At 42.1% G+C, this 19,796-nt stretch overlaps 1 protein-coding gene across 1 annotated transcript in view; it reads left to right on the top strand.

Annotated features, from left to right (window-relative positions):
- The first annotated feature begins 246 nt into the window (after positions 1-246).
- SLC15A4 (solute carrier family 15 member 4) overlaps positions 247-19,796 on the top strand; it is a 35,610-nt gene continuing 16,060 nt past the window's right edge. The window contains exons 1-2 of the mRNA XM_063454337.1: positions 247-983; positions 11,670-11,965. Of these exons, the coding sequence (XP_063310407.1) occupies positions 432-983; positions 11,670-11,965 (848 nt within the window). The 5' untranslated portion in view covers positions 247-431. The remainder of the gene's footprint in view (positions 984-11,669; positions 11,966-19,796) is intronic.

The following is a 19,796-nucleotide window of genomic DNA, read 5'->3' as shown; positions in this document are numbered from 1 at the left end:
CAGTCCGGTCCTGAAGGGGTTAAATTCTTACTTTAGTAAACAATCCTATCAATCAGCAGGGCAGCACTGTAAACAGCAATGCTCAGCGAGTTACTAGTCCCGCCCACCAACGTGTGCCTTGTGTGTGCATTTTCAGGAAGCCCTATGCCACCGCCAATGACGAGCAGCGGCAGCAACCAACGAGAAGCTGGGGAGAGGGGAGAACAGCCAAAACTAGCCAATCAGCTGATTTGATGACTACTTCACTGGAGTCACGAGTTGTTTGGGAGAACACCGGGTGTGATTCTCTGGGTGTACTCGGTTCCCCTGGGAGACTTGCTCCCATATTAGTGTATTCTGCCTGCCTCATTGAGGAGTTCCTGCCGCCCTCCTCTCACGCTTTCTGTTCTGGCTGTGTCAGTATGACCCTGGCTGTGTAACCCCCTGTTACCATGGAAACCGGGGGCAGCGAGCGGACCCCACTGCTGGGAGCTCGGTCGGAGAGCTCGGCCTTTGCTGACCGACGCCTGGCATGCTTCGCCGTGCTGCTGTCCGAGCTGCTGGAGAGAGTGGCTTTCTACGGCATCACCTCCAACCTGCTGCTCTTCCTCAATGGGCCCATGTACAACTGGGAGGGCACCCAGGCCAGCCAGGCCCTGCTGCTCTTCATGGGCATCTCCTACCTGGTGTCTCCGTTCGGGGGCTGGCTGGCGGACGCCCTGGCTGGCAGGTTCAATACCATCTTGGTCAGCATGCTTATCTACCTGGTCGGCATGCTCACCTTCCCCATGATCACCTACCCGGCCACCCGAGACAGCTTCTGCGGAGACTTCCACCTGGAGGACATCGGGAACTGCAGCACCCCTGCCAATGCCAGCACGGCCCGGACATGCAGGGAGAGGAGCACCATGTACTGTGCCCCGGTGGTTTTTGTAGGATTGGTAATCGTGGGGCTGGGTGTGGGCTCAGTCAAGGCAAACATCACTCCCTTTGGAGCAGACCAGGTACACACATGGCACTGAGAATACTTCATTTGTGTAATACTATTTTAAAGTTAAAGGCACTCACCGAGCTCCCTAACCATTGTTGGTATTCTGTAGTGGTTATGGTGACAGTGGTGCCCTGGCAACCCCCTATAGTAATTGGTCACAGATTTTTATTTTTAACTATTTATTACCTGGATTTTAACAGACGCCTCCATTACTACCGACAGAGAACATGGCCTGTCTGGCTGTGCTAATCCTGGCTACCAACCTCTATTGGTAGAAGTGGAGGTGGAAAACGGAACCTAGCGGACTCTGGGTAAAATTATTCCAAAATAGTTTTCCTACTTGTTGTAAGGGGACAAGACACTCTAGACACCATAATTATTATAACACACTGTATTGGTTATGGAGCATGAAGTGTTCCTTTTAAAGGGACACTATAGGCACCAAGACCACTTCATCTCATTGATGTGGTCTGGGTGTCTATAGTGTCCCTGTCCCAAGACAGCCACTAAAGGCACTTCCTGCAAACTGTGAAACATCTCTGGGCCTCATGCTATGCATGAGGACATCCAGCGTCAAGGGACACTGTAGTGTTTAGGAATACATTATTGGATATTTTTATGTACCTTTTTTTTAGAAACTAGTAGTGTAGGTATAACTATTTAATTATTAGGTGGTTTTTGTATTGCTCTTGTTAGTGGTTCAACTCGCCTGTGTCAGAGGTCAATGGTACTGATGTAGTGGAAGTAAGATTTTTGTCATGAGGTTCCACGTTATGCACAAGGAATTAACTTGGTAACTTCAGTTTTAATATGAGCTCAGCCATGAGACTTTTCTTACAGAACATTTTATTAAAGGGACACTCCAGGCACCCAGACTACTTCTGCTCATTGGAGTGGTCTGGGTGCCAACTCCCACTACTCTTAACCCTGCAAGTGTAATTGCAATAATTACCTTGCAGGGTTATCTCCAACTCTAGTGGCTGGCCCATAGCACAGATTATCTGTACTAGAGCGTCGCTGGACGTCCTCATGCTTTGTGAGGACCTCCAGCGTAGCTCATTTCCAAATAGGAAAGCATTGAAAATCTTTTTCAATGCTTAACTATGGGGAGCGCTAATGCGCATGCGCGGCATTGCCGCGCATGCAAATTAAATCTCCTCGGCCGGTGGGTGGGATCAGTCTCGCCCACCGGCCGACAGAGACAGTAGGAGGAGCGGCGCGGAGGTGGAGACAGCGACGAGGGACATCGTCGCTGCCTCAGGTAAGTGACTGAAGGGGTTTTGCATAATTCCATTGCTGCTTTCTTTTTAAAATAAATTATTTTATTCATACAAAATAGTAAAAATAAATAAATACAATAAGTTGCAGCATATATAGGTTCCCTATCTGCTAAATCTTCAAGTTACACGTTTTATGCTTAACTTGCACTTCTTCAAGGAATCACTCAGCTATCAGGATAAAAGGACATTGATTTATTTGCTAGCATTGGCTTTATTATAAAGTGCAAAATCGAACAGTACAGCAGTAGGTTTTTTTTTTTGTCTGTTCAGTATTAATAGAAGGCGACACAAAGTGTTCCTGACTGCATGCCATTTCTTAATGGTAATAATTTCAACCCTCCAAAGTGGTTATGCTGCTTTAATTGACCCTTTAAGTACCACCTTTCTACTGCATTGTCCCGCATTGTGTGTATTACACGATGAACATCGGGGTGACTGAAGTGCAATTGTTAGTCTTCAGTCTTCCCAGCTTTCCATAAGTGCCTGGTCTGAGGCTTCCTGATGGTAGAAACTAGGCACTGTGAACTGCACCGTCTTTGAAAGTTTGGAGTTAAACCATTCGTTATCTGATTTGGTACCTCTTCATATCTGGAGTGTCCATTTAAGACCAATTATTTATTTATTTTTGTTTACCAAAGAATCTACTATGTTGCATTTTGTTTTGCCTAGAAGATAGCTACCAGAATGTGATTTTAAAAACATCAGTAATGAGAGTCAAAACAAAATATTTAAGTAGAGAAATATCAGTCTCTAAAGTGATGGGGGGAAAAAAAGGTTTCACTTCCTTTTCTTCTACTGAATACATCTAGTATGCACTTATATATTAAATAAAAAACTAAAGATACACCCCATGGCTGGCTATAATGAAGTCTGTTTTATAATGTAACTTGCAAGAGCTGCAACTTTTGCAGTGATTACAAAGGTAAACATTGTAGTCTCCTATAAATCCTTACTAAACCACATTGGAGTCGAGCGATAATTCTTCATAAATTCATATAGATTTTTGCAACAGTCTGGACACTGGCTGCACCACTTAAAGGGATATTAGAGTTAGGAATACAAAACAGTATCCTTTTCCTCGCTTTCCCGAGTGTTGAAAGAGTTAAAACCCCTTTTAACACTTACCGGTATTGTAAAAGTGACACTCCAGACCCTAAAGCACTTTAGCTTGCTGAAAAGCTTTATCCATGAAGTCTTTTTATTTTTTTTGCAAAAAGTGCAGATTTCAATAAAATTTGTCACTTTTAAAATCTAACCTGGATACACACCTTTGGCTTACAAACCCTTGTTACTTCCTTGTTTGATTAGCTCAGTGGAGCTAAACACAAGAGGCAGCAATGTCTCAGGGCACCTACTTTTCAAAGACTTCTCATTGAGCTGCATTGGGAAGTCTGATTGGACAGTCACAAAAATGTCTGTGTGTGGTTTAGCAGGGTGAGAGCTTGCAAAGGCAGCGGACAAGAGAAATGCAGGTTTTGCTAGAGGTTTTTAGACTTTATTATTATCGCCATTTTTATAGCGCCAACAGATTTCGTAGCACTTTACAGTATTATGAGAGGGGGGATTTAACTATAAATAGGACAAATATAAGAAAATTTACAGGAACGATGTATTGAAGAGGACACTGCTCAAACAAGCTTACAGTCTATAGGAGGTGGGGTGTAAAACACAATAGGAAAGGAAATGGCAATCAAATAAGGTGGGAGTGAAGCAGAGCTGGAGGAGAGTAGAGTGCTGCCCTTTAGGAGAGCGCAAGAGACAGGTAGAGGTTACTCTGGGAGGCCATAAGCTTTCTTAAAGAGATGGGTTTTAAGGCACTTCTTAAATGATTGAAGACTAGGGGAGAGTCTGATGGCGGTAGGTAGGCTATTCTACAGGAAGGGAGCCGCCCACGAGAAGTCCTGCAAGCATGAGTTGGCCGTACAGGTGCGAGCAGCGGACAGGAGAAGGTCACAGACAGACATTACCCCCAATGACAAATGCATAATTAAATTAATGCATGTTTTCTTTTGGGGTAAATCTGCTAAACTGCAATTTTTATTTTGTATTTGGGTGATGGAGTGTCCTTTTAATTCCAGGGCTAAGGTCCTTTGCGGAGCTGGATCTGTCTCCTCCTCCAGCGACCTCATGCTGATAGAGGATCTAATGCACATGCATGGCTATCGCCAAGTGCACTTTAGAACCTTCCCATAGAAGGCATTGAATCAAGTTCAAAATTGTAAACACAATCTGTAGAAAGGGGAGCTAAAGAAAACCTAGACTCATTAAGGAAGTATGTAAGGAGTAGCATAAACAAAGTGACTTAACCCCTAAATGGCTGTGAATTGAGCAGTGATACTGAAGGGACATGATATATACACCAAGTCCACGTCATTAGGCTAAAATTGTTCTTGTGCACAGTGTCTCTTTAAATACACGTTACTGGATTTATTTTATCCTGTGGAGAAGGATAGGAAAAAAAGGGGGGACTTTCCCTCCTAAACATTGTATCATTTTGCCAACATTTACCCAGCTGCAATTATATACAATTTCCATATCTGTCACTTGAAAGTAGACTTGTATGTAAAGAAACTATATCATAGCATTTTTACTTTTATAATGAGCAAACTCACAACCTTTTAATACCACTGATTCGTGTTACTCACCATACGGGGAATACCAGAGAATCCTCTCTAGAAGGGTGAGCACATCACATTAGATATCCTTGTGCTGCGCAAGGTTAACTCAAGACATTCTGTATAAAATAGAATGGTGCAGAATCACTCTACATATCCACAGCTCAGTGTGTCTAGCTAGTATGGCATGGTGCAACAACTTTACTATTAACATAACTGCACGTGCCTGAAGAGTCATTCATTTAAATTATAATACATAATCTGTTTTTGTCTCTTTGAACAGGTGTTTTTTATTTATTTATTTTTAATCTTAATCCTAGGGTTAACCTCAGAATTGTTAGGGAGTTAGTCTGGTAAGAATAACATGTAATATTTACATTGTATTTTTATCTGTTAGAACAAAAACCCAAAGTTTGCTTCTGGTCTGCGTTCATGTGCAGCAACCGTGTCCTCCCCTTAAATGAGAACTATAATTTGCCTGGAAATTTCAGCATTGAATGAAACAATGAAAATCACCTAGAACCTTTAACATGCTCTTTCTTAAATGTATATTACATATTTTGGCAAATTTAAATCACAAACCAGTTCACTTCAGGCATAGCCATGGCACATCATGCATTTTAGGAGAACCTTGTCCCTCTACCCATACATACCATGTCCATTGACCATGAAGATAAGGGTTTATAACAATGACAGGATTTATGAAGAAGGCATTCTGTTTTAGGATAAATGTTTAGATATCTACTATTAAACTTTTATTTTTCAAACTTGACAAATACCTTTTTGTTAAATATGGGTGCCCATAAAACATGCTACTACAAATCATTGGAAATAACAGTTCCTCTGTGATGGAAGCTGACATACCACTGACTTTTAGAAAGGCTTGAAGGCCAACCTCTTACCTACGGACTTTGGGCCTGGTTATGTGGGCCACGGACGCTTACAAACTTCCCAGCTGGACTTGAGGACATTGGTCTCGTATTTACACATCAAGTGCCTGACCAGGAGATACCCTGGAACTGTTCCTCTGATCGTAACTGTGCCAAAGTCCAAACAATCTTTAAGACCGTATTGCTCGGTCCCCCGTCCTCCAAATAGAGCGCTATTTGCATGGTATGTCAGGGAAGGATACCTGGGGCTTGAGAATACTCCACTTCCGAGAGGTCCGTGAGACCCTTTTTGAAGACTGCAGTCAACGCACTCCTTGAACCGCCTACTGGATTGGAGAATAGCTGCGACCCAGTAAAACGTTAACATGCTGTAACACAATCGCGGTTCAAAACAAGCTTTCCGGGGATATATATTATGTGGGAGTATGGTCCAGGAAAAGGTGTTTCTGGTGGAAATTTTGTGTGCTGTGTTTCTAGGACTGTAAGGGCACAGCAGGGAATCCAATTGTTTTAGCTAGGAATAATGTAATTATGTCCCCAGAGTGCACATTTACACTGCATTGTATGGATAAACTACCCACCCACACGCAGGAAGAGTCAACATTGCTGTGTGCTGTGCAATAAAAGATCATTCTACCCTCTACGTTCAGACTCATTTCATGTGTGTTGGAAAAGCTGTAGCAAAACTATAGTTTCTGCTTAAAAGAGAGAAGGTATCCTGAGCTATAATAACTGTAGCCTGGTCCTGTGGAAGTGGTCCTCAAAGACCACAGTCAAGCTTCAGCAACTGGGTCTGAAGTGCTCCAGAGTCGCTGACCTTGTGGAAGTAGACTGTTTCAGTACAAGCTCTGTCACCTCCCCTTTAACCCACTAAATTCTATAAGGGCACCTTGGCTTCACAGAGATGGGACAAGGCAATAAGTATTTGCCTTTCTGACAATCAAGGGAGTAACTCTTATAGACTGCCTACTGTTGTCTATAAGGGGAACAGGAGGTTCCTATGTGCCATAATTGCAGTACTTGAGTTTATTTTGCTCTTTTATGTGCCCTCTTGACTAACTGTGCTATGAAAATATTGCCCTGTAAGTATATGTTGCATGGAAGAGCAAGAGAACCTCAGAAGCTGTAGCACTCTGATACAGCCTCATCCTCTACTAACACTAGGAAGCAATGTAGCAACTTTTTTTTTAATTCTTTCTTCCCTCACTGCTGACACAGGTGTGCAGCATGCGGAAGAGAGTAAGAATTTAAACAATTTTAAGTATGTGTAAGTGGCATGCCTGTGTGTCTAATTAGGATTGTGTAGTGTAAAATTGTTTTAGGTGTGTGTGTGTGTGTGTGTGTGTGTGTGTAACATCTGACTTCTAGAGATGTAATGAATTCAATAGAAGTTAATGACATTGGTACATTTCTGGAACTCAAAAGGTTAATGGAGAAAATGCTTAATGGAGAGTTCTTAATTTTGACCCTGGCTCCTACTTTCAAGGGAAACTTCTTTTTTTTTTCATGCCCTATATTCATATATTGGAAGTTTACATGTCTTTGGGGTTGACAGATGTTAGTTTTTTACACATACACCATAACTCATGGTTGCTTGTAGGATGTCTGTAAGGCTGCATCGACCAATAATACAAATTGTTACTTTTTAATATTGGTTAAGTTATGTGAAATGTGTCTTTAGGTGCTGGTCATTGTGGTTTTTTGGGGGGGGGGGGGTTTGGGGGGGGAGGGGGGGAGGGGTTCTTCATATAAACTGCCAAATTTTTAAATTCAGCACTGGAGACACACCATCTTGTTGTATATTTGTTACTTTAATTGTGAGAAGGAAAACTTCACAACAGGGATTTAATTTTTAATATATAGTTGTGTTCAGCACTGCCACGACTGAGTATTTTTATTTCAGTAAAGGCATAGCACATGATGCTGACTAAAGGCTCATGAAGGATGGATTTCAGTCACAAGACGATGTTGTCATTTGTCTGTTCTGAAACAGTGTTGTTCCAGAAACTTTTAAATAGTTTTCCAAATTTGTGAATTGTGAAATATTTCAGAAAACGTGTGTATTTACATAAATTGTAAAAGATTGCAACATATACAGTGTTACTGTTCTTATGTAATTGCATATAGCATTATAGTTCTAATTGGTTTACATATATAAATGTATTCCTATCACTTTGGATAATAACTGTATATGGGATAATGTTTCATCCACACGATGTGTTAAATTACTAGCAAATTCATTGTTTAAGCTATTCATAAGTTGTATGGGTGCTTAGTTCTCAACCACAGGCGAGATATGATATTGAGGAATTAATTTGTAGGCAGAGTGGTTGCAAGAACTGCTGTTGCACCCAAACTGCTGGTGGCCTCTCTTCTGACCAGCAGGATGTATGTACATGTATGCATGCCAGAAAGTCATCTTGTTCAGATATATTTATTTATTGAGGACTAGTCTGTTTTCCTTTTTTTTTTTTATCCTGCAACTGAGTGCCTTCACCTTCGCTCCATTGTCCTAAGCTGTATATTTTGCACCTGGCATTTGGTTTAGAGAAAGCATTTAAGTGTGTACCCTGGACTGAATTGGATTGTAATGACATTTGCTAAATATTTAGTATATTACCATTACACTGAAAAAAGGTCAATACAAGTTATAGGTAGTGTATTATTAATTGTGTAATTTTCAGAAAAATTAACCTATTGCATGAATGAATTTCTTTCACCATGTTATTTTTTTTCCTGGATTTTGGGGCAGGGTTTATTTGTTGGTTCATGTTTCAGAAGGATTATCTAATTGTCCAAATCTGAATGTTCATGTCTACTTGCTGCATTTACTGACTTTTGCAATTTTAGGGATTGCTGTGTTTAATGTAGTATGAATATTTGTTTGTTTTCTAAAAGTTCAAATATTTGTGGTATTGGACCCAGTTTTCATTTTGTTTGACTTAATAAGTAAAAGCCTTATGGATAGATATGATGGCGTTCAAGCATAAAACTGTGGCACACGGGGGCGGGGCGGGGCCGCCGAGCCTAGCAGTCGCAGGAAAGCACAGCTCCTGCACAATATACTCGATTTCACCTGTAAAACGTAAATGTAACTGTAATCAGCGATCACCAACCTCGACCCGCAAGTGCACGGGCTACCGGAGCCGGGGAGAGGCTTGCTCCCGGAGTTCTACTCCCCCGGAGGAGGGGTCCCCTGCAGCATACAGTGGGTACCTGCCTGGCGGTGAGTGGAGTGGACGGCCGCCGCTCCACTATCCCGCCCAACGGAGCCCGGAACACACAAGGTGCAACGGCGGACCCGGTCCTGTTCCCCCCCCCCCACTGGACCGGCGGGGTGATCCCGGTCCATGCCCCAAGCCACGCATGGAGGCGTTAGCAGACCACCAAGCAGGCCTCAGACACGCGGCCAAGATGGCGGAGGCCACGAGAGCGGGACACAAAAGCGTGAAGCCGACTACAGATACAATCTGGCACAGCACACGAGGTTGCACACACCTGACAACCCACACCATTAAGCGGCACCAAACTCCAGAGTCCAAGCGGACGCAAGGCACTAAGGCACCAAAACTACACGGTACTCACGTGGATGGAGCTGCCCGTGAGACATCCTGCCCTTCTTCTGAGCTGGGTGCTCACCAAGAGGAACCCCTCTGTAGCCTGCCATACATCCTCGGGGGAAAACCGTGACCCGGCAGAACCCAGGACCCACGATCCCGCTGATAGGATCAATGGCTAAAGGGCACGAGCGCCTGAAGGTCGGTGGCCCACGGATACAGAACCACCACAACACTGGGAGACTCACACCAATACTCACCATGCTGAATAACCGGTGAAATATGAGGGCGAAAAGACTATACTCCATGCTTTAAACTAAACGTGTCTATCTCTGCCTTACCTGTGTTGCCTTTAGAGGGTCCCATTTGCTATAGCTGCAGCACCAGAGGTTTTACTAAGCTTTGGTATTATACCACAGTTCATACCTACCATTCACCTGGTGTCACACTAACCTAGCCCTGTGTCTCTACTGCTTTATGGTTACAAGCCTTTAGCATCTATGGTGTTCACTCAGCGGCACTATACTCTTAACGTGTCCAACCTATGTTACGTAGTCATACGACATGTGTACTAGCTTGTATTTTGATGTTTTTACTAAGCGTGCATACCATGCCAAGGTTGATATCCAACCAACTTGTTAGCACTTCTAGCTGTCGTTTTAATTTTACCCTGCCTCCCACTACCTAGCATGTACAGCCCCTGATTAGTGGCTATTCAGTGAGCATATTGTCAGTTAAGCAAATAACTTCAAACCTACTAGCCGAACAAGCATGATTAGATAGGCATGCGGAAAGAAGCTACTGCCATGTCATAGTTATACCACATAAGCCTTGAATCTTCTGTCATGTAACCGTCTTAACTTATGTGATGTTTCAATTATGGTACTTCGCATTATTATCTCTACTACTATGACCTCACATTCTACTAAATACCACTGTGCCAAAGTATTGCATAGTCCATTGTTACCCTAGTCTAGCAGAATAGGCATCGATACTAATTACTATACGCTTATGTTGACACGATTTAAAAATATATAAAAAATGAAGCATCCTCTACTCAGGAAATGTAATTTCTCAAGCTACTGATGTACTTACCCTCTAATGTAACCCGTTTTTGCATTTCCCTTTCTTTGTTTCTGTACCCCATCTAATATGCTTCAATAAAAGAAAGATTGACAAAAACTGTGGCACACTTAACAATTTAGTATATTGTTGCAAAGATGTTTCATGCTCTGAATGAGCAAATAATTTCGGACCACACCTCCCTAAATCAATTCAGTTTTAGATGGGGGGGGGGGGGGGGTGTCAGTCTTTGCTGCCATGCAATCTCTGTGTATCCTTTTTGCAGCTCTCCTGTCATCCCTACTGGACAGGCTCACTGCAATGACTCTTTTCACTCAAACATGTCAAATCTGTCTACAAACCCTACCATTTTGATCTCAAAAACGGCTTTTATTTGTCCTATTCGGACCCAAAATTCTACCAAGATATTGTTTACAAATGTATTATCTTGATTACGGCTACTCACTCTACATAGGAGACCCTAATGCCTACATCACCCCTTTGCAATCTATTGTGGTTGCTGATGTCAGGTTGATTTTTATTAACCACCATTCCTCACTCATCTTAGACCTATGTCAGTCTATTAACAATCCCGCCCCATACAATGTATAATTTCTTATCATAAGTGCACATATTCTTATTTACACCACCTCTTACCTTTGCTTGTGTTTGTATTGTACCCACATTTCGTGTGGATCATATATAAACCTCTACCCTATAGAATGTAAGCTCGATCGAGCAGGGTCCTGTTCAACCTATTGTTTCCTGTAAGTTTATTTGTAATTGTCCTATTTATAGTTAAATCCCCCCTCTCATAATATTGTAAAGCACTACGGAATCTGTTGGCGCTATATAAATTGCAATAATAATAATAATAATAATACCCCAGGGCGCCCAAAAGGTAAACTCCCTTGATGTTTTGCATGCCTTTTAGAATGCCAAAACCTAATTGAAGCTGTAGTTTTAAACCTCTGGGGATCTACCTTTTTCTCACACCTGATACCCTATCAGGCTTCCTCCTAGCCTCCAATCAAAAAATCTGCCATGTACTTATTTCCCCTTCTGTTTCTTCTATACATTTCCTATAGATCGTGAACTCGCTTATGCAGGCCTTACTTCTTGTGTGTTGTTTTCTTTCTCTCTCGATTTTGTGGAAAATATGTATTTTTTTTTATTTTAATTTTTATCGCACTTAAGTAGTATAGATTCAATGTGTGTATAATTTTACTTTTTGTTTGTTTTCTTTTTGTTTTCTTTTGCTTCTTTAACAATTACATTTTATTTTTTACTTTAAGGTAAAAGATCGTGGACCAGAGGCAACACGTAGATTTTTCAACTGGTTCTATTGGAGCATTAACTTGGGAGCAATTATCTCACTTGGTGGAATTGCCTATGTTCAGCAAAATGTTGGATTCCTTATAGGATACATCATTCCTGCAACTTGCATTGGTGTTTCATTTTTGGTGTTCTTGTGTGCACAATCATTCTTTGTTACTAAGCCTGCTGATGGCAGCGCCTTCACGGACATGTTCAAAATTATTGCGTATTCCTGCTGTTCCAGGAAGCGGTCTACAAGCAACCAAACAAGCATGTATGTATCACTACTCTGTCTTTTTTCTGTAGGCTCTGTTCATTAATTTGGCTGAATTCGCGTGCATCCTGTTGTTAAAATCTTACTATGGTATGGTACACTGTATTCACAAACAACTGAATCCTTACCAAATTCAGGCAAATGAATCTCTATTTTCAGTTGGAACTGGTTGCTCTAGTGAAATCCATTTCTAAATGTCTCAACTGAATTGTATCTGAATTTTCATGTGACACAAATTGCTAATGTAAGGGTTGGGGTATCCTTATAAGATTAAGGGGGTATTTTTTTTTTTATTTCTTTAGACGTACTTGGATTTTTTTTAGATGCATTTTCCCTAGTCTTTTTGTCAGGGGATTGAAACAAACAGTCACATCACCCATGTTAGTTTGGCTGATTTCAACAAACAACCAAATAAATTGACACATTTAGTTAAAAATGTTCCTTTTGTGAATAGCTGGGTAAAAACAGTGAATTTTAACAAACCATGATGCCCTTAAGATTTCTATAGGGACTGGTGATTGTCCACGTCAGTAGCTTGTGGTAATATATAGCTTCTTTCTAGTAAGTAGTGCATAATAAACTAGAAGACTGCCTAGGGAATTACATACAGTTGTATGACAGCGTTTTTAAGATGGGTGTGTTTATACCTAAATGATATATGTTGACCTAATTTCTATCTTTGTTCCTTTAAAAATGGCTTTGAAATTTTGTTTCGCAATATTTTCTTATTCCATATTCAACCTTGTACCTGTTCTGGTACACACTACTTTAGGAAAAGTAAACATCAATCATTTTGTGCCAGCAAATACATTTAATCTATAGAAAATGCCATATAAAGATTTGGCTCCTCCTCTCTCCTGTTAGTCATTTCTCAGCATAGGATGATTGACATGTGTGTAGTCATAAAACCAGAGGAGTCGATGCTTTGCTGGAGATGTTTCATTGCACCAGGATCCATGCTGCACATTTGCTGGTCATGTCCTTTAATTGCCCACTATTGGAGAGCCATTTGTGTCTAACTTTAGACCATAACCAGGAGACAAGTACCTTTTTGAAACACCAAAAGAAATAGCACTCTAGGCAAGTACAAAAAAACCCCATAGTTAAACACTAACAGCAGCTTGTCCCACTCCTTTGGTGTCTGTAGTGTGAGCCTGATGTGGATATCGAATCAAGGAAATACTCTCCCAGACAATTGTTTGCTTCTATGACTCAGAAGTTGGACAGTAATGTAGCTATCTGATCTCCTTGGATCACATACATTTCTGAGTGCCCACATGAATGGGTGCAAATGGCTTGACTTTTTTATTTGACCCTCTGGTTACTGTTGGCATATGGCCAAGGTGCCAAGGCTCAGGGCAAGTACAAAGAGTTTTCATCCGCATTCCTTCCACCCCCTTCTCCTCTTCCCCAGTCTTTCTTACTTCCTCAATCTTTCCTTTCAACAAAATTAACTGGAACCCTCCTCCCCACACAGATAGTGTGACAAGAGCACCTCCCACTCTTATGCATTTTCAGCATTGGTGAAATCAATTTAATTGTACACTCTGTTATTGTAAGCCTTCAGATTATCAAAGAAGCATTTTATGTCCATTTTCTCTTCTACATGTTTTTCTACATCTTATAGACAGAGCCTTTTTAAATAAATGCTGAAGCAGATGCATTTTCAATATATCTATGGCAGGGTGGATTAGAGTTGATTATTTTTTTAAATTACTATTCAGTCACTCTGTGTAAAATTAAGATGTATTCCTGCTAGTTGTTATGATCTTTAACATTTGCAGGCATTTTAATGTAATAACTCCACACTCTGCATGGAGCATCTGAACTTTCCTCATGGAAATGACCGTCGGCACAGCGTCACCAGGGCCAGTGCAAGGATTTTCAGCTACACAGGCAAACATGCATGTTGCTGCCCTCTCCCTCACCCCCACCCCCCCCCTGCACTGGCCCTGGTGACGCTGCCCCTTAAAAAAAAAAAAAAAAATGCATCTTCACGTGTGTCTTTTTTTTTTTTTTAACCCCCCCCCCATTTTGAATGTATTACCCCTTTAGTTTGTCTTGCTCCCCATCCCCAGCCTCTTTGTTTCTCTTACCTCCAGCCCCTTTCTGTGACTCATTCTTACCCCAGCCCCTTTCTTTATCTCCTTCTCCACCACAGTCACTGTGTAGCTCTTTTTACCCTTAGTCTGTTTTGTTTTTCCCTCCTCCCCAGATCCCTTTGTGTGTCTTTCCTCCCAAGCCACAGGCACACCATCAAACTCATACAGGTACACTGTCATACAAACAAAGAAATAATCATACAGTGACACACAGTCAAAGACATACTGACATACAGACACATGCATACAAAGACATAAAGGCATACAGTTACATACAAGGTGTTATGGTACTTTTTGAAAGTAAACCAAAATGTTCAAAGTCTATCTGTTCCTGTCCAAATCAATAAATTAAATTGCGTATATACGCTGAAGTAATTAAGTCTGACACACGAGGTTCAGGTTAAAATAACTTCGAGAAAGTTTATTGGCAAGTGAGGAAAAAGCGGGCGCGCAGGCCCTTTTAAGAGGCATTTTGCGTCATCATTGATTATTAGAATATCAGCAAATAAACATCATCAATTGGATTAATTGTTAAGTGACGGAGTTAGTGTCTTACCTATTGGTTAGTAAAATTAAGAGGTTAGTCCCGTGCCCACCCATCAGAGGTGGGATTATTCTGGACACGGGTGGGGGACAAGGGGGTCCTAAGCGTCATTTTACACGGTCAATTATATCAGGCTTTATGTCCAGGTGCAAGGTCTCTTATGAATAGAACATTTCATTACTACTGTGTTCTGTGGCCTTCAAACTGTACTATCTTACAAGCTCTAAGGAGTAGCCAGCAAGTCTTAAGGAGTAGCCAGCACCTCCTGGTACTTGTCCTTGAAGGAAACACAGTCTTTGTCTACTGTATTAATTGGGTTGAGAAGTTCAGTCACGTAATGTAGTTTTAAAATGAACAAGTTAAGTCATGAGGACAAAATGGAGGATTGAAGAAGTCAGGTTAGGAGGACAAAATGGAGGACGAAGTCACAGTATAAAGTTAAAATGGAGTTAGTACAATAATTCAATACAAGTACAATAAAGATTTTTAATAATTCCACATCAGTCCCCCCTATGAAATGTTAGATTCTAAGAGATAAAACTTTATTATGTTAGTATCAGAAGACGTGTTAACCCAAAGGCACAGAAACCCCGTGGCCGCTAGCTAGGTGTTAATGCAAAGTGCAAGGCTGTCCCTAGGTCTGACCCTAATAGGCTAACCATCCGTCAGTATGGCTCTCGAACGCTTCACACCCAAGGGTATCCCATGGCAGCTAACCCACCACTTCTCCACATGGGGCCTTTACCATTCACTGACAGATGCTGTCCCTGAGCTAGTCCCTTCCTAGAATTCCTGCACTTTATCAACAAAGGGGATAATTTGCAGCGGCAGACAGGGTGAGTTGATGTCTTGAAATTCTTGGTCATCAACTTCGAGATGGGTAAAAGCGGGTGCCGCTTGGTCAACAGTCTTCATGAGGGATTTTCTCAGACATGGGAGGACACAACAAAAGAGAAGAGCAAAAATAAAAAGAAAAATTAGTATAGCCATACCAATCTGTATTAAAGCCTTTTGCCATCCTGTCATCCAACCAAACCATCTTTCCCAGGGATCTTTTATCCCAGAATTCCTTTTTAACTCTTCAGACAGGTCATTTAATTTTTCTATAGCTAGTGTGACTTTACCATTAGGGCCTGTGTTTTCTGGGATGTAGGTACAACATGTCATAGTGTCGGGCAAAATCTTACAAACCCCTCCTTTTTCGGCTAAGATCATATCTAGGGCCATCCTATTCTGAAAAGTCATTTGGGATGTGGCCTGTAACTGTTCGGCCAACCCCTGGAGGGCGTCTCTGGTGTAATTGACAAAACGCTGTTGATTATAATAAATGTAATTTATCCAATTTAGATTCTTGTTTGCGGTAACTATGGTAAAAATTGATTCAAATCCTGCAGCAACTTCATCCCTAGCTTTAAACTCATTGGGCACCCCCCTGGGCACTCCAATGGCATCAATATATACATGAGGATCAAAACTTCCTTTCACTGGGGCGTCACGTTTAACCTTAGTGTGGCTGAACTCATGGGTGTTGAGGTGTGTGTCAGAAATAATATGTATAGGCATGATGGCCTTAGTCAAAGTACACTCTCCCCACCATTCCGTGTCCATTCTGGATCTCAGCTGTAAATCCCCACACAACCAGTAAATGTCTCCTAGTGACCTAGTATGGTGTTGCAGCAAGCGTACAGGAACAGTTCTGTATGTAGCACAATAACCTTTGGAAAAGTTACCCACAAATTTACCAATACCATCGTACATGGCATAGCAAGTGTAATTACCTTTATATACGGTAATACCATCAGGGGGTTTGACATCGTTGGCTAGGAGAGGATACTCCTTTGTCCATGCAATACATATGGACCTGTTAAAATTATAGTGATAGGCAAAAAGGCTTAAAATACATTCTTCTATATCTACAGGTAGGATTAAAGGTACGGTACCTAGGTGAGGCCGGGCACCGCCACACACGTAACATGCAGTTCTATTATGCTTATTAGCATTATATTTCATCCATTCTAACCATAAGTTTACATCATTAAAACCTGTTTCAGCGGCCATGGTATCTTCAAAAGTGGGGTTAGCAATGGCCATCATGTCTTGAAAGGTCTGGATATGAGGTTTTAATGGGTTAGGGACCATATGGGTGGCCCCTTGCCACTCAGAAGAGTTGCACATATCTTTAAGGTAGAAATGCCCTAACTTTTTATAGGAACCCTTTTTCCAATACATCCCCATCACATACTGGTCTGCATCCGTTGGGCTTGGATGCTCAATATTAAGAATTAATTTCATTGGTGTACTCCCCCCGGGCTTTCTCAAAGTCATCCTCTGGAGAAGGGATCTACCATGATCATCTACTTTAGATACGGCACTTTTTGGTTTGTAACCCCAGGCAGGCCCGGCATTCCATCCCGCCGCCCCCCAGTGATCACAATTGTGCCCCCATTGTTTGTCAACTACACAAACATATGGGTCTTTCGAATGAGGGATATCTCTATAGATGCTCTGGATTTGTGGTGTGGGAAATGGGCATTCTACAATATCACAGTAGTCAAAGGTATAAGTAGCCACCTGGGTGCATGATGAATTATACCAGAAGGTGTACCCACTAATGTCTTTGGTAATGGCTACTTGCTGGGCCTTCATAAGGCTAATTAAGGAGAAGATGTACCAGAGATACATGTTTGTGCGATATTCGCTTCCTCTGGGGCAGGAGATTTCTTGCAGTGGGAAGCGTGGATCCAATTTGGCCTACCGGCCAATTTGACGGAGGTTGCGGTAATCAGGAGAACTTGGAATGGACCGTCAAATCTTGGTTCCAGGGTATTTTTCCGCACAAACTTCTTGACCAGGACCCAATCTCCGGGAAGTAGGTTATGGGAACCTGTATCCAATTCGGGATCTGGAATTGAAGAGAAAACTTGGGCATGTATTTTGTTTAGGACATTTGCAAGTTCAGTTACATAGTCTACTAAAACATCTGATTGGAGTTGCAACTGCTGCGGATAATAACAACCTAGTCTGGGTGCTGTCCCAAATAGAACCTCATATGGGGACAGTGAATGCTTCCCTCTAGGTGTGTGCCTAACACTAAATAGAGCTATTGGTAGGCTTTCTGGCCAGGGCATCTTTATTTCTTGTGACATTTTTAACATTCTAGTTTTTAGGGTGCCATTCATGCGCTCCACTTTACCACTACTTTGTGGGTGGTAAGGGGTATGGAAGGCTAGAGTCACCCCTAGAGCAGTCCAAATTTCTTTAGTCACAGTTGCTGTAAAGGCTGGGCCTTGATCACTCTCAATAACTTCTGGGAGTCCGAATCTACATACAATATCTGTAAGTAGGCGCTTTGCGGTTGTTTTTGCAGTGATATTGGCCACTGGGTAGGCTTCTGGCCAGCCTGAGAACATGTCCACTATTACTAGTGCATATTCATGGGGCCCACTCTTGGGCATTTGGATGTGGTCAATTTGAATCCGCTGGAAGGGGTACATGGGCTTTGCCAGGTGTTTCGCAGGTACTTTAACTGGTCTTCCTGGATTGCATTTTGCACAAATGACACAGGCCTTGCAGAAGCTATTGATCAATGTTGTGATTCCAGGTGCTTCATAATACTTCTGTATGAGGGCGGCCATCAATTCTTTTGACAGGTGTGCAGGCCCATGTGCCCATTGGACAACTGCTGGATACAAATTTCTGGGAAGACAAAATTTGAAGTTGTTGTAATATATTCCGTCCTTTTGGACAGCTCCTTTCTTTTTCCATTTCTGGATTTCTTCAGGAGTGACTGCAGCTTGCTGTTCTTGTAAAATTCGCAAATCAGTAGGAAGAGTTTGCAGGGCAAAAATAGGGACTTCTTCTTCTTGTCCGGACACTTCTTCATCCACTTCCTGCAAATCCCTGGCCGCTAACTTAGCAGCCTGATCAGCCAAATGGTTGCCCTTTGCTTCATCTGTATCCAATTTCCCATGGGCCTTTACTTTCAAAACGGCCACTTCTTTGGGGAGTAGGAGGGCATCCATTAGCTCCTTGATTGCAGTGCTGTGTTTGACTGGTGTACCGGCGGTGGTAAGAAATCCTCTAGTCTTCCAAATTAGGCCGAAGTCATGTGCCACGCCTAGAGCATATCTTGAATCTGTATAGATGTTGGCACGTTTTCCTTCGGAAATTTTGCATGCTGAAGTCAGAGCCTGTAATTCAGCTTCTTGTGCAGACATTGTTGGTGGTAAGGATGATGATTTAATAACTTCATCTGTTGTGGTTACGGCATATCCTGTATGATATGTTCCTCCTTCATCGGCATATCTCGATCCGTCCACAAACAGGGTAAAATCCGGATCTGGTAATGGGTTCTCATGCACAGTTGGTAGGTGCACTGTTTCCATTTTCATCTGTTCAAAACAGTCATGAGGTGTTTCTGGGTCATAATCATTCTTTATGACCAGATCTTGAAATTCCTTTTCCAGGAAATGGCGTGGCCATGCTTCTAGAAGGTCAGTTGTTGGGTATTTGACAATACCATTTTCCTGTAGCTGTTCTTCATTCATGGTGGCCCATAGTTTTGCCATGGGCCCAAGATCATTCCATGACCTTGTCTTCAACTTGGTAACAGGAATATGTGGGATAGCAGTATCCCAATGACGGTAAAGGTAGTTAAGTTGTTGAGGTAGCTGGATCAAGACCATACTATTGCCGTCAGAGTCACAATAGAAGTCTTGTGCAGTAAGCTTTACATCGGTCCGGTGGTAAAGCTCATCTTCATAGCAAGGTTCAGGGGTAATGTTTGGTTTGTACCACGTGGTGCAGAAGGCGTGATCTGGGCCTTCACAGAGAGGTTTTTCACCTTCATAAAATGTCAAATGTGGATGCATGACTTTCTTGATACATCCACAGAGCAGGTGAATGTAGGTTTCATCCGTGATAAATCCATAGTAGATACCCCCCTCAGGGAGTGGAAGAAGAGTGGACGGATTAAGTACCTGACATCTTTGGATGGAAATGTTGTCAGGCAAAAGAAGATGACACTGTAAGCGCAGGTGTCTGGCTGGAGACACGTGCTTGAGCTGGACTTGGTTGATGATGGCAGAGATGTCATGAGGGGCCAAAACAACCAGAGGGTGGCCAAGGACCAGGTCTGAGGTCTTCTCTATGAGTTCTCTCGCAGCAAAAACAGCCCTGAGACAGG

This window comes from Pelobates fuscus, chromosome 5 (assembly GCF_036172605.1).
Source record: "Pelobates fuscus isolate aPelFus1 chromosome 5, aPelFus1.pri, whole genome shotgun sequence".
Classification (NCBI taxonomy): Eukaryota; Metazoa; Chordata; class Amphibia; order Anura; family Pelobatidae; genus Pelobates; species Pelobates fuscus.
This window is presented reverse-complemented; position numbering and strand designations above follow the sequence as displayed.